Below are 15,086 nucleotides of genomic sequence, written 5' to 3'. Positions count from 1 at the left end.
AAGACTAACAAATTTAATATTTGTAGACATAAGCTTTCGAGAGATTTCAGCTCTCTTCTGCATCTGAAGAAGAGAGCTAAAATCTCTCGAAAGCTTGTCTACAAATATTAAATTTGTTAGTCTTTAAAGTGCCACAGAACTCTCGTTGTTTTTGCTGTATACAGACTAACACGGCTACCCCTCTGGAACTATTCAACATTACTACTGATTTTTGTCAGTAGCCCATGAATGCATGACTGGATTTAATCAAATCACCATCTTCATCATCCTTGTGTTCTCCCCCATATGACTTTATTTACCAACTTGGTTTCGCTAAAGTGGGTGACCCCCTGGGGCAAATTGTAAAGCATCCGCTCTTGTCTTTGTCTGGGACTGAGCCAGCAGTGATCAGCTACAGGGCAACAAACCCCAAGCTGGGAAAAAAAGCAGCACTGGTGGGATTTAAACCTGTTGGAAAAGAGGGTGCGCACAACCCGTGCAAATCTACTTTTGCCTGTCTACACTAAGGGCTGAGTCCCAACCAAGCATGGACAAAGCCGCGCCTAGCCGGGAGCACAGAGCCTGCCCCCAGCACAAACAGAGCACAGCCCAGAGAACGGGCAGAGAGACCCTCCCAGGGAGACAGGTAAGGACACTTCCTACAACCTCCTAGCTTTACACGCCCCCCGCCCCACCCCAGAGCGCGAGACCGAGACCAGCGGAACGCCACAGAGCTACCTAGGGACGCCTATTGGCCTTTCATAGCGCAGGCCCCGCCCCCCGTTCCCTCCCTGATCACGTGACTCTCAGCGGCTGCTGCTTGGCTTCAGGGCGGCGGCCGGCGCGGGCCTCCTGGTTCCGGTTCCGACTTCCGACCCGGAAGTTGATGCTGAGCGGCACCGGCGGTTCTATCTTCCTGTCCTCGGTCGGTGCCGTTCGCGGCAGTTTCCAGGCGTCCCCCTCGCGCTCCCCGATGCAGCCGCGGCGCCCCGAGGGCTTCGATGGGTTGGGCTACAGGGGGGGCGGCCGGGAGGAGCCGGGAGCCGGGGCCGGCGCGGGGTTTACGGCCAAGCCCTTCAGCTCCGCCTCGGACCTGAGCCACTGGGTCTCCAGCCCCCCCGACATCCCGGGCAGCCGCAACCTGTACTGGGGGGAGAGGACCCCGCAGTACGGGGCGGGCCCAGCCGGGACCCCGCTGGGGGGAGTTGGTCTCAACGACGAGCCCTACACGGCGAGCGCCGGATCTAGCTCCGGTAAGAGGGGCCGGCCGGCTGGGGCGGGTGTGACAGCAGAGCTGTGCTGGGGGCTGAGGTGGGGACTCGCGGGCGGGGGGTGCTGGAATGGGGCATAGGAACAACGGAGGTAGAAAGGGACGTTTATCGGGGTGTCTCGCCTGAATCTTTTTTGTTTTCTGGTTTAGCGACAGTCTCAAGTAAAGGAAAATTGATACAAAATAATCTGCCTGCCCCTTTTCCTGGGAGGTAGGAGATTACCCACATCCCAGCTCCAGATATAATATTACAGGAGCAGCGCCCAAAGGGATCCGTTTCACACAGTATAAATGAGTCCCTGCCCCAAAGAGTTTACAGTGTAATCTGACATGTCTCATCTGCCTGCCCAGCTCCAAAGGTTACAGTAATCCTTGTGTGTAATCAGTAATCCTGATTGTGTGGCTGCTCAGCACAGGTATTTGATGGTTTCCATTAAATAACTACATTGGACTGGTGAATTAACTCACTAAATGGTGACACAGCAGAAATAAGTTTTGAGGAGGAATTCAGAATAGAAAAGAATTGTGGCTGTGCAAACACCAAGGGCTTGTTTACACTTACAATGCTACAGCGGTATCACTGTAGTGCTTAGTGAAGACGCTACCTATGCTGACAAGAGAGCATTCCCATTGATGTAGGGACTGCACTTCCCCAAGAGGCAGTAGCTGTGTTGATGGAGAAACCTTTCCATGGACATAGCACTGAGTACACCGGGGGTTAGATCATTATGCATATGTATGTGGAAAATCCTTATCCCCTGAGCAATGTAGTTATCATAGGTGTTAGAACTAGGGATGTTGCCACAGCCCCTGGCTTGAAGTAGTAATAAAAGCCCAGATACATGGTTTCCACTTTCAGTACCCCTACTATAAAAATTATTCCATCACTACTGATAGTTATACCGACATAAGTTGGTAGTGTAGACCAAGCCCAAGATTCCCAAGCAAATCGAGAAGTGTGCCAACTTCCCACTGATTCTCCAGCTCTACTGGCACCCCATTTACTTCAGAATCTAGTTCAAAACTGATTTCCTTGTTTTTTATAAGCCACCTTGGCTGTGCCAGGCTATCTAATGAACCCACTCTTTTCTCTAGTTACATAGCATTGGCTTCCTGTCTGGCATCCTACATGGTCTCACTGTAGTTGGTGTGAAAGTTTTTTACCCTTGAGTTCCTTCCTCTAAAATCAACTTTTCTCAATCTTGCCATCTCATTGAATCTCTTATTTTCACATCTCATCTGAAAGTTTTTTGTTTTGTTTTTTTGCTTTCCCAATTCATTTTTTTCTGTCCACATTTTGTATTTTGTAACCTCCATCAGGTGAGTTGTCTTGTAGCCACTGTGGGAAGGTCTACCACTCGCCCACTGGGCTCTTCTCCCACACTACTGCCAAGCACTATTGATTGACTTTGTCGTGTTTCCTTTCATCTGTCAAGATGTTGGATGGCTGTACATTTTGTATAATACTATGTCAGTATTTTTGTTTATGTATTTTCTTCTCTGATTCTAAAACTTACTGAATGTCAGAACAATTTTCTAACAGCAGACGTGCTGCATAAAATAGTTCATCTTCTGCTCACAATACCACAGTGGTAGGTACTAAATACAGTAAATGCCTAGACAAAGTGTCCTCTTTTAGGAGATTTTACACATCTTAAACCCAGTTTTGCCTCAAATCCATGCAAACTAGGTGTTCACTTTTGTATTTTCATGTAAAAATTTACATAAAAACTTGAACGTAAGATTAAAGAAAGCTTCGTTTATTAAAAAAACCCAAACTTTGAGTTGACCAGAGCACTTCCACCGACCTAAGGGGCAGTGTGGGGAGCTGAGAGCCTCATCTCTGAACTCCCTGCCAGGAGCCCACAGGCAACTAATATGTTGGCGTGCATATTGGCATCTCCAGGCTCCAGTGGGTTGCTCCTCCACTTCTCGGTCCCCACTGGGAGCCAGGAGAAGCCACCTCAGGCTTCTCCTTTCCCGCTGTCCATCAGAACCAGCAGCCATGTCAATTCTACTGTAATTGACAAGGCTGCCCCAGCAGGGAGCAGGTTGAGAAGCACTCAGCCTCGGCTCCCAGCCAAGAGTGGAGACCAGCCGCCTGGGCTTCTCACCCCACTCCCAAGTAAGAGGGGGAACTAGCCGCTTGGGCATCTCGTCCAGCTCGGAGCAGGAACCAGCTGCCAAGTCCAGGCTTGGGCTTTCTTGTCAATTTTACCACTCCAGTGAAGCAGTGAAATTGACAAGAATGAAAGCCCCACCTCTGATGTAAGGGGAGGCAGTGTTTACATTGACACTGGTGCCTTACCTAAGCCAATGTACATCTTACACCTCTCATTGAGGTGATTTTATTTTGTCAAAAAAACGGCAGTTTTGTTGGCGGGGGTTGATTGCAGTGTGTACACCCCCTCTGTTTTGTTGACTAAAGATAACTTTGGTCAACAAACTCTCTAGTGTAGACCAGGCCTTAGTTAAATAGGTATTATTAATACAGTGTCCAAAAGTGTGTATTAAGCTCATAATAGATATCCACGATACATTGTTAGTAAAAAGTGCCAGTAGTACACTCTGTGCCTTTTATAATACAGTACATTTATACATGCAAATTTAGCCGTCCACATAACTAGTTGCATCCAAGCTAACACAAATACCCCATCTTCTGTGAGTGCAGCCAAAAATCTGAGAAAATACATTGGCCTTGCAACAGTTTTTAAAGAGCATGAATTAAAATCTTGTGTCAGTTAATCAAGTTTCACTTCCCTGGTGTTGAACGCCAACATGTTAGTTGTCTGTTTTCTTGCTGCAAAATTCAGTAGACAAGACATGAACTTTAAAAACAAAAACAAAACTTTCAGGCATTCCTTCTGCATCATAAAGAAGTAAAAAGGGGACAAACACAAATTTGTCATTTACAGGTCACCTTTAAATGTACATCCTCTTGTTTTGTCAGTCTTCATCTTGAAGGAGTTGGGAGTTATGACAAAATGATGTTATCCAATGTTTCCCTGGCAGTGTTGGCAAAAGGGAACAGAAGTTATTGCAATTGGATAAAGATTATCATTTTCCATCTTCATGAAATGGAGGTGATATGTCTAAAATATAAAAAGGAATGTTGTGAACAGCAAATTGTTGAAATGCAAGATGATAATCCTAGCTCATTTACTACTTTTTGTATCCATACTTTTATTAAAAAGACATTGTCAAGTAGTTCATGCACGCTTATTTTGTGTATTAAAAAGTCATGCAAAAATTTAGTATTAATGGAAATTAGTGTTTCAAATTTCACTTAAAATAGTTGTTTGAATTGAATGATATTCAGCCTGAACTGTTTCATCTCATGACTTCTAATTAGTATTTTATTCAACTCTAAACAATTATTTTCTAATACCAGTGTGTGTATTAGATTGTGTAGATTTACGTCTTTCAGTCCTCCACTTTGTCATTTTATAGCTAAGTGATGTGTAGGCCTCAATTCTGCAGATCATTGCATTCCTATAGACTGCTATGCCCACACAGAAATCCCCTGAAGTCTGGGATTCCACCTGGGTGCAGCAATTTTCAGGGTCAGGCCTTAACCTCTTAGTTATTTCCGGTTTGTAAATACTTTTCCAGTAATGTGGTGCCTGATACTGAGCTCTGTATTCCTGATGAAGTTGTAGGAAAGCTCTTTATCAAAGCGTCTGTCACTTCATGATTCATCTTGGCATAAGCAGATAAAATTGCATTGACTGTTGTTTGCTTCTGTATCTCAATAGAAACTCACTGTCTTCCTGTATATTTGTGTGGTGCTTCACACATGATGGGTGCTACTGGAAAAGTAATAATTTCAGTAATAATGCAGCTTATGCTAATAATTCTATTACCTTCCAAAGGTTTGCATTTTTTCTTCAAATGTTCCATTGTTTTAGTAGGGGTAAAAGTTAGATTTCTCAGACAGCAGGATCACTCTCTTCCTTATTTCCTACTACTGCTTTTCTCCAATCTTTTGGCACTTCCCACTTTTTTATAAGACTGAAAAATAATTAAATGATGTGAGATGAGGAGGATGTGAAGGTGCTACTGCTGCAGAAGAAGCATAGCATCTGCCTGCTGTGCCTTCTGAGGTAGCCTGCTGAAACATGGCTGCTTATGAGAGAAAGTTCAGTGCCTTGGACTCTCCAACACAAAGTTGGGGAGAGCTGTTTCTGGTCTGTGGGAGGTATGTGTGAGATCATTCTCTGGAGTCTCCTCAGGATCCAAGAGTGCTTGCAGGATACATTTATCTCAATTTAAGGCAATTTAGGACGCCAATCTCTCTAAAGAGGATTGGGATCAGGATGGATTGACTTAAATCAAGGTGATTTAAATCATTGACTTAAATCAAGGCGATTTAAATCAAGTTTTCCACTGATACCTCTTCACATATTTCTTAAACAATGGTGCAAATCTGATCACTAAAACATGTTAATTTACAATTCAGTACAGCATTTTACAACATCTAGGAGGGTATACTTTGTGTAATTTTTTAGATAACTTGATTTTTATTAATTTAGGAAATAGTACATAATACTCATTACCTGCAGATGCAGCAGCAGTACATTAGGAATGGTAAGAACTAAATCACACACACAAACACAATAGCACTTATATTTTATTAAACTAAATCTTAAATGTTACGTAACTGTTTCACATTTGCAATTGCAGCAGTCTCCTGAGTTGCTGGCTGACCGCTGTCCTTAAACCCTTTTTTTTTTAATTTTCAAATTTTATTAACTCTGACAGGCACGTCATCACAACACAAAACGTACCTTGTCCTTAAAACTTCTACAACTAGCTTTCATCTTCCCCACTCCCACTGTCATTTTTATTCATAGACTAACAAATACGAGTTTTCCTGCTTTGTCAGCTCCCAGTTGATTTCTTAGCTTTGAGTGAATAATACCAAACAATGAAAATATTCTCTCTGTGCCTGCAGAGGAAGCTATGAAAAGTTGGCTTGGCAACTGAAGGAACTCTGTTTCAAGGTGCCTGGCTAATGATATCCACCAATTCACGGGAGTGACTTTGTTCAAAACATCATCAGTAAACATGTCCTGTTTAAATGGTTCTGCTCCAGCCCTGAAATTTATTATGACTGGCATAACTGAGGAGTGATTCTGAGGTGTCCATGTCATGGCAGCATCATCATCTTCAGAAGTTAGGCATCTACCTTTATATCTGGGGTCGAGAATTTTCACAAGAAAATGAGATGGAGTTAGTGCTTGATCCATTCGCTTCTTTATTGCCTGCAGTTAAGCTTTCTGGTGAGGTATTTCTTTCTTCAATGTCTCTTGAAGTGCCTTCCAAATTTCGACAGCATCGGCAACGCAGCAACAATTTTTCTGAAGTTTGTTTAAGGCTATGGATATAGGCTTCTGTATACTGAGCATATCCTCTACATTCCTCTTTAATCCAATGTTAGATACTTTGGATGAGATACTTCCATCTATTTTATCATGGTTTTCTTCACCAAGTTTTATGAGAATAGGTCAGTTCTTAATAAATTGTTCAAAGCAATCAACCACAGAATTCCATCGAACATCTTGAGGGAGAATTAGTTTGGATCCTCCTGCTCTCTTCAGCGAAGCTGAAGCAAAATGGCTGTTATGGAAGTATTTTGCGACTTCAACAACATTTTCTTTTATTCCTGGAGATGACGTACTTAAGTCTTTGGCTAAAAGATGTTAAAAGATGCATGCACTGCGGCCCTATGTTAAGGAGCATCCTACTGTTTCTTCTTCTAAGTATCTTCTCATCTTTGCCACATTTGCAGCATTGTATGTGACAGCTGAATTTTTGTTCAGTTTGTTACAGCTTTCACTGCCACTTCTTTTAAATATTCTGTTGTGTGGGCATTTCCCGATGTATCTATTGTTTCTGAAAGACATGCAATCCCATCTTCTGTTATCACACAGGCACATATTACTGGATCATTGTGTACATTGCTCCACCCATCAAGGCTTAAACTGGCAAATTTCCCCTCAATATTTCTTGCACACTGTTCAAGTTCCTTCTCATACACTGTATCTGGCAGCCTTCCACCAATGTCTGCTCTACCGGGTGTAGTGTAGCCTGGTTGTAAGGACTCACCCATGTCAATGAAGCATTTATTGTTAACAATGTGAAAAGGAGAATTTGTGGCATAATTGAACTGAGTAATCTTTTCATCTGTGGTGTTTTGCTGGTATTTGCTTTAGGCATCCAGGTATGAATATGAAAATATGGGCTGAAGAAAACTTAATCCCCTCTGGGCTTTTGTCAAAACTCGTGAAGTCATCTTGGACTGGATGTAGCATTGAAAAATCTCTGGTGACGAACCCAAAAATTTTGTACTTGGCTTTATCAGAAACAGCCCTATGATTTGATCTCTTCAGGGAATAATTAAAAAACAAATTTGAAGCTTTTTAGACCAAACTTTCAGAAATACAGCTAGACGTGGTGTTCTTAAATAACCCTTTAACTTTTCAAATTCTGTTTCATAAACTTCTTGTCTAACCTGAAACTTCCCATATAAATTCTTTGCTGCTTACAGAGCCCATATACAAAAGGTAAGCTGGAAAAGATTTCCGTTTCGAGGAACTGAGGATCAAAATCAGGCTTATAATGAAAACTAAGTAAATCTTAGGTCTGAATTATACCAGAATTTCAAATCTCCCCTCTTTTTGAAGAAATCTGTTTAAAATTTCTGTTGTGCATTTAAAGGTACTAACATTTGTGTGCTACCATTGTATGGTTTAAAGTGAACTTAATGTAAAGTTCCCATTTGACAGTATAAGACACACAGCCTTAATTAAGTATGGTTTGGTAGCGGTGGTGCAGGCTTCCCTCTATGATGCCTTCTTACCAGTATGTCTCAATCTTGACTTGGAGGGGACTTGTAGGGGTAAAAGGTTCAATCTCCGTGCCTTTTTGATTCTGTAATGTCACTTCTTGTGGTGGCACTATGGTACTGACATCTTGTCCATTAAGAACTGGACTGAGACCATATTCATGTAGCACGTGCTGCTGAATGGCAGTCATGTGGTGGTTTATTGTCATTATTGAATTTGGTGAATTTAATTTCCCAGATGTCAAATTGTTCCCAATTCCATTAACCGTCCAGTCCTTCTCTTTTCTGATATAGACAGGTTAAGGCAAATAAGTTATTTGTATTTGAGCCCTAACACATTTTTATAAACCAATCACTTCACCTGCAAGTAATCCTTCTTAGACAATTAAGTATTTTTTTTACTTTTGCTGAGTTGGCATAAATATCCCAAAAGTAGGTTAGGCTTTTTACACTGTGGTGTAGTGCTCAGACTTTGTTGAAATGAGTAAGCTCTAAAATTGGTTGATTTGGTACTCCTGTATTACAGCTTTTCTTTCCTCACTATTCCGTAGTAAAAATCCATGCTATATAATCTACTATTTGTGTTTCTTTCAGAACAGTTGAATAGATTTGCAGGCTTTGGTATTGGCCTTGCAAGGTAAGAACTTTGTTCTGTGTAAAATGTATTTTTCACTGATAATTATGGCTTTTTATGTTTTATAGTCTGTCATGCTCCCTGAGTCCAAATTACAGTAAGCTTTTAATTAACTGGGTTTAAAAATCTAGTACAAAAGTGTTTTTTCACACCTTCTTTCTCAAACTAAGGTGCTGCAGCTCTTTCAGTTACTACAAGGATGGGGTTGATATAAAAATCTATACAGAGTAGGAATTTTGGAAACCTTGGAGCATATAAGTTGCTACAGTATGTTTTGCATAAAGCAAACATCCACCAAAAATCCTCCTATATGTTTGGACTTCAGAGAGTAATAGTGTTAGTAGAGTAAGTGAGTGGAACTAGTTGCATTATTCTTGAATTTTAAACTTTAAAAATAGTACTTAAAGTATTGATTAGCTAATGACAGAAAAATAATGTATATTGTAAATTAGAGTGTGCTATATTTCTTATGTTTTGACTGCATCTGAATAAAGGATGATTTATAAGAATGATCGCATGTGGATCCATTGGGTTTACTGGGGATGTCTTCACTGCTGTTGACACTGAATGAAACCAGTCAAGAAACGAACATTATAACATTATTTTTTTCAGCATTCTTCTCTCCAGCTCATAGTCTTTGTCTCTTATCTGCAGATATAATGACAAAGAATGCTTGCAGTTTGCTTGCATGGATCCCATGGGCTGCAGAGATTTTCATATTGGCCAAAGTTGGCCCCAATGAGTTAGAAATCTATTTATCTTAAAGCTATCAAATAGCATGGCAATGAGAAAAGTATGAAACCATAGCTAGATTTCTGCTGATGTCTGCTTTCAGTGCAAGGAACCTCTGAAGAACATCAGCATGCCTCTGCTGTTTGGCAGCTTGGGATCCTGTTCAAACAAAACAAAAGACTGAGTCTTGCTCTGTTTAAATTTCATGCTGCACAGATAGGTTGGAGAGAGAAGTAGCCCAAGTGATATGATATGTATCTGGTGACTGACTAGTTATAGTTGAAGACATAATTTCCCCCTCTCCTATTTTTTGTAGAAACACCTTCAAATGCTTACATTTTACTGTGGGATAATCAGAGCAAGGAATCTAGAGGAGACAATTCTAGAATCAAGACAGGGTTGACTCCTGGGTAGGAGAGAAGGTGTAGCTGAGCATCTGCAGTTAAATATGAAAAGACTTCTGAGAATTCTGAGCTCTTCTATGAAGAGTGCTTGTACATTAGTCACTCAATGAATATTTTCCCGTAGTATTAATCTTCTCTAAGCAGCTGCAAATATCACCAAGCGCAATGTCAAAGCATTCTAGAGCAGTTGTAATATTGGGTTGGCAAAACTATCCAAAGCTATTATCCTTATGTGTGGAACTATATATTTTTTTAGAAGATGGTGGACCTTAATATTTTGATTAACTTTGTTCTTAGAATATATGTTGCGAGGTCTCTCCAAGTCCATGACAAATGCAATAGATTTTTCAAGGTACCTGGTGAATTATGTGAGCTTTTTGGGCCAACTGTTGAACCCCTTCCTACAGCTCAACCTCTGTTAATATATTGTAGGGACCTAATAGACTTACTAGAACAAGGCCTTTCTTTAAGAGGCTCTGTGTGTAAAGGAATGACCATGGCCATGTCTTCACTGACGGCGGCAAATTTGCTTCCATCAAATCAATTTATCCAGATCGATTGAGCAGAAATGAAGACCCGCTCAATCGATCCAGAAGTTGATTTAGTAAAAACACCTCCCCAAAAAGCGTAGCACTGCATTGACGGGTACACATTTCCTTTCGGCACAGTGTAGTGGAGACAGCGCACGGAAGAGGATTTAGGAAGTTGACGTAAGTTACACAAGCTACTCTGTGTAGCTTGCTTAACTCCTGTCGACTGCCGCCGAAGTTCCCCATAGGTATAGACCAGGACCAGGAGATTGGGAGTTGGGAGATTTTAATTCTGGCTCTGTGATCTTGGGTGAGCCACTCTGCACCTCTGCTTATTTCCTCATACTTCACAGAAGGAGGATGTGAGCATTAATTTTTATACAGATGTACCTCTAGCGAGTGGATGATCAGTTCTGAGCATCTGCCCTTTTGGGCTGTTGGAAAGCATGTGGTTCACTCTCCAAAAATATCTACTGGGGGAATGTGGATTAATATTGAGACGTAGTTTTGTGAATTCCCCAAATATGATTAACCTAATATTAATTTGCTACTAAAGAAAAATAACAAACAGTTGTTAATTGGTTTCAGTTTATTTTCAGTACTTTTAAATACATTCCTCTTTTAAAGTCTATTTACAGAAAATGTACTGGCACATCCTTGCATTGTTCTACGTCGCCAATGTCAGGTACATTTTCTTAATTACCCTCTGCAATTGAACTTAATCTAGTTAAAGGCTTTGTATGTATTCTGGTTGTAGAGTATAAGGATTAAGACTTTTAAGTAGATACTGTCAGGTAAAATTTTTTTAAAAATTCCTTATTTTACTTGTAGCACTTAGATTAAAATGTTAATCTAATTTATTTTCACTTTTCATGCTGTCTTTTTAGCTTGGATAATGAATATAAACAAAAGAAAAATACAGTGTCTAGGTTATTAGTAGTGAAATTACTGTCAGCTTCTCATGCACTAATAGAATGTTTTGGAGTTTGTTTAAAAATAACTTTCCGTTGGGTTTTTTTAGAAAAGGAAACTTTTCTTTGTTTTGAGAGACTTTTAAAAGCTTACTTTTTTTAACATCTAAATTTGCAAATGAATTTTGACCTAAATCCTTTTAAGTGGCAGTGAAGATTTAAATAAATATTATTAATGATTGTTTATGAGTGACCGAAAATGTTCTAGTTGCCTCAGAAAATCAGTCCTTATTTCGGATGATCTTGTAGTCTAAATTGTAACATTTAAGTGAATATTTTTGTCACGTAAGTGTTTTAAAAATCATTGTTGTATTCCAGCTAGGGTAACCAAATAGCAAATGTGAAAAATCAGGACAGGGAATGGGGGGGTAATACGCGCCTATATAAGACAAAGCCCTGAATATTGGGACTCTCCCCATAAAATCGGGACATCTGGTCAACCTAATTCCAGCATTTTATTTTACATGTGTGTGTATATATATTTTAACAGGTTAATTATCACGCCCGGAATTATCATCTTACTCCATTTACTATTATCAATATTATGTACAGCATCAATAAGACCCAGGTCAGTATTTTGTGACAGGCTAGAGCTATAGATAAAACAAAATTATGTAGATAGAGTTGTAGCATATGTTTATTGAAGCAGAAGTGTTCTTCGTCTCTAAATTTTTTAAGTGGCTATCTGTGCATTATGAAAATGCTTTTCTAAGTTTTATTTTTATTAATTACTAAAGTTTAATAAAGAACTTCACTTTCTATAGTCTTTATTTCACTGTGCTTATACTTACTGGAAAAAAACTTGTTGCATGAGTGTGTGAGTAAAAAGAACATGTCATTGAAGCCAAGAATTCAGCAGGATTCCAAAAAATATTAGATATTTAGATATTCTTTTTATCCACATAAAGTTAAATGGTGACTTTTTAAGTTTTGGAAGACTGCAGTGCTCTGATTTCCCAACTCCAGTGAATTCCATTATAAAACTCAACATAAATATCCATGTTATTACAATAGATGGATGGTTTTGTGTTAAAGTCCAAGACTAGCAAAGAGTAGAGAGAATGTATTACTGGATTTGCCACAGACATGCTGTGGGATCTTGGATAAATCACTTAATCTTTCTGTCCATTTTACCCAACTGAAATATAACAAAAGGATTGCTGAGGGACTTAATGTATTAATCCTTGTAAAGCTCTTTCACATTATCTGATGGAAAGTGTAGTTATGAAAAGTATTTAGAGGTGATCATTGTTTGGATCAGGATCTGAATTCCATTAATTTGGGAACAATCAGATGCAGTGTTTAATTTGTGCCCCTTTCTTGTGTTTCTACAATTTTATTGAAAGGGTGAGATGTGTTATCACCAATTTTCACGTTATTGAATGTAACTGGAAATGTTAAATTGCAGGGTCCAAGAGCTCTTTGGAAAGGAATGGGGAGCACCTTCATAGTTCAGGGCATAAACCTAGGAACAGAAGGCATCATCAGTGAATTTACGCCTTTGCCAAGGTATCACACTTTCCATTTTTTTGTGGCACTTAGTAAGTTGAATTTTAACAATTGTTAATGCCTATCATGTAAGGTATTAAAAATATGGAGTTGTTTTAAAAGTTTGATTCTGTTATGGTAGCCAGATACTCCATAGGTGGTTTAAGTCAGTGGATTGATTTAAATCAAGGCGATTTAAATCCCCAAGTGGAAAACCTAATTTTAAATCATTGGTTTTAATCAACGTTTCCATTTGTACTTCAGTTATTTTCTTAAAAAAAGTGCATTCCATTGGTTGGTGTACAACTGAATAGTCTTTACATTAGATTTGGTACACCTTTTTGCTACCCAGGAAGGTACACTATACGACTCTATAGATTTAAGCAATTTAATAGCTTAATATTTTCTGGTTTTTATTAATTGTACATTTTTAGTATGTTATAAATGATTAATGATATATTGTGTGTTTACTAGATATTTAACATTTTGCTCATCATTTATGTCAAGCTGTATTAGCATGGCAACTACAATTTAATTAAACAGAATGACATATAAAATGTATTTTTATTAAACAAAACAACCTTAAATGTTTTGTAGACATAAAACTACCTTATCAAACATGTTTTATGTTTACAATTAAATGATTTATTAAACAGAGGGATTAACTGTACTCAGTGAATGAAAACGATTATTTCAGGTCAGCTTGGGAAATTTTTCAAATATACCTCTATGAAACTGACTAGAGCTTAAGTTCCTATTCTTCTAAGTCTCTTGAAAATGAGGTAGTCTCTTAAGTGACTTAGGCTGACCTATTATTCAATATTTATAATGCTGGCTGCAAAAGTTAGATGTTTTCCCCTGATTCTTTCTTTATATAGAAAAGCAGCCTTTAACTCAAAGTTTTTGATCGTGGCTTCTGGGTTCAGCATATTTATTTTTTATTTGTTTTTTATGAAATTATAACAACATATTAGGCCTTAGCATATTTTGTATTAAATTCAGATTTCATTTTAAACGATTTATTTTAAAAATTATTATAATTTAAGTAACAATCAAAAATCTAATTTAAATAAAAACATAGTTTTTTTTAATCATCGATTTTTATCCACCTGTGTTTCAGTACAGTATGCTTTTTTGTCAGTTCACCTCACTGTGAATTGTATAAGAAGCTCTCTTTTAGAAATCATGTATATTTGTTGAATCTAATAGTCTGAGGATGGGAACTACAGTGCAAGTTAAGTATTCAGCACAGTGTCACTGACTAAAAGATATATAGATGTAATTGCTTAGGCTCTTCTTGTCAATTTCCCTTTTTTAAAACTGTTTTTAAAAGTGAGGTACTTGCAAATAAAGCATATCTGAAATAAAAATCCTGATCACACTGTATTAAGATACCAGGTGGGAGGGGGGAGACTTGGATGATAAGTGGGCATGGAAATCTGGTCAAATGTTTCACTGTCTCCAGTAAGAGAAAATGTAAAGTGTTCTGAATCTACATTCCAGACTACGAAGACCCTATAAATAGGAGAGTCAATCTTCCTTTCAGCTTTCTCCCTTCTTGTCCTCTACCAACACCTGTATAGGTACTGTTTAATACCCACTTAACAAAGGTATCTAACTGTGAGAAATAGAGTTAGTAAAAATGAGTTTTTCAGTCTTGCTCCACAGTACACCCAGAGCATGCAACAATAGTCCAGTAATATGTATTCCTTGTGACATATTCTGCTTGTAGGGGCCGATAACCTCTGACTCTGTAACTGTGGCAGAAAACAGCTTTTATCATTGTACAGTGATTCCAGGATCATGGTAAAAACCTACAGTTTTTTGCTTTGTGACCTGTGTGACAATGCCGTTCAATATGAGGATCCTTTTTATTGTTCCTTTTGCTATTGCAAAATTAACTGTTACCTAAAACCATAGCTGTTTTTCCGTGGCTGCTCAAAACAGATAAGTCACTGAGATTTCACATACAAATCAAGGAAATTCAGATAGGTGTTTAACAAGAGTTAATTGTTGTCTAAATAGAGTCATTATATTTAGTAAAATGAAATAAAGGCCAGCATGGAATAAAGCGTGAAGACAATTGTGGGAGAAGCAGACAAGTTGCAGGTGTCAAAGCTGGTTGTGACTTTCTTGGGTACCCCAGATTGTAAGTCACTTTGTTACTCCCCCATGCCTCAGCAAGAGACAGACTTGCTGGTGTTTAACTGGGTGTTAGCCACCCAAACCAT

At 38.9% G+C, this 15,086-nt stretch overlaps 1 protein-coding gene across 1 annotated transcript in view; it reads left to right on the top strand.

Moving 5' to 3' along the window:
• Positions 1-947: 947 nt before the first annotated feature.
• SLC25A46 (solute carrier family 25 member 46) overlaps positions 948-15,086 on the top strand; it is a 33,623-nt gene continuing 19,484 nt past the window's right edge. The window contains exons 1-5 of the mRNA XM_067568892.1: positions 948-1,232; positions 8,691-8,733; positions 11,024-11,081; positions 11,858-11,935; positions 12,776-12,876. Coding sequence (XP_067424993.1) covers positions 953-1,232; positions 8,691-8,733; positions 11,024-11,081; positions 11,858-11,935; positions 12,776-12,876 — 560 coding nt within the window. The 5' untranslated portion in view covers positions 948-952. The remainder of the gene's footprint in view (positions 1,233-8,690; positions 8,734-11,023; positions 11,082-11,857; positions 11,936-12,775; positions 12,877-15,086) is intronic.

Source organism: Emydura macquarii, unplaced genomic scaffold (assembly GCF_026122565.2).
Source record: "Emydura macquarii macquarii isolate MOO-44397 ecotype Brisbane River unplaced genomic scaffold, CSIRO-AGI_Emac_v2 contig_2897, whole genome shotgun sequence".
Classification (NCBI taxonomy): Eukaryota; Metazoa; Chordata; order Testudines; family Chelidae; genus Emydura; species Emydura macquarii.
The sequence above is the reverse complement of the archived record's forward strand: the minus strand, read 5'-3'. Positions and strand labels throughout refer to the sequence as shown.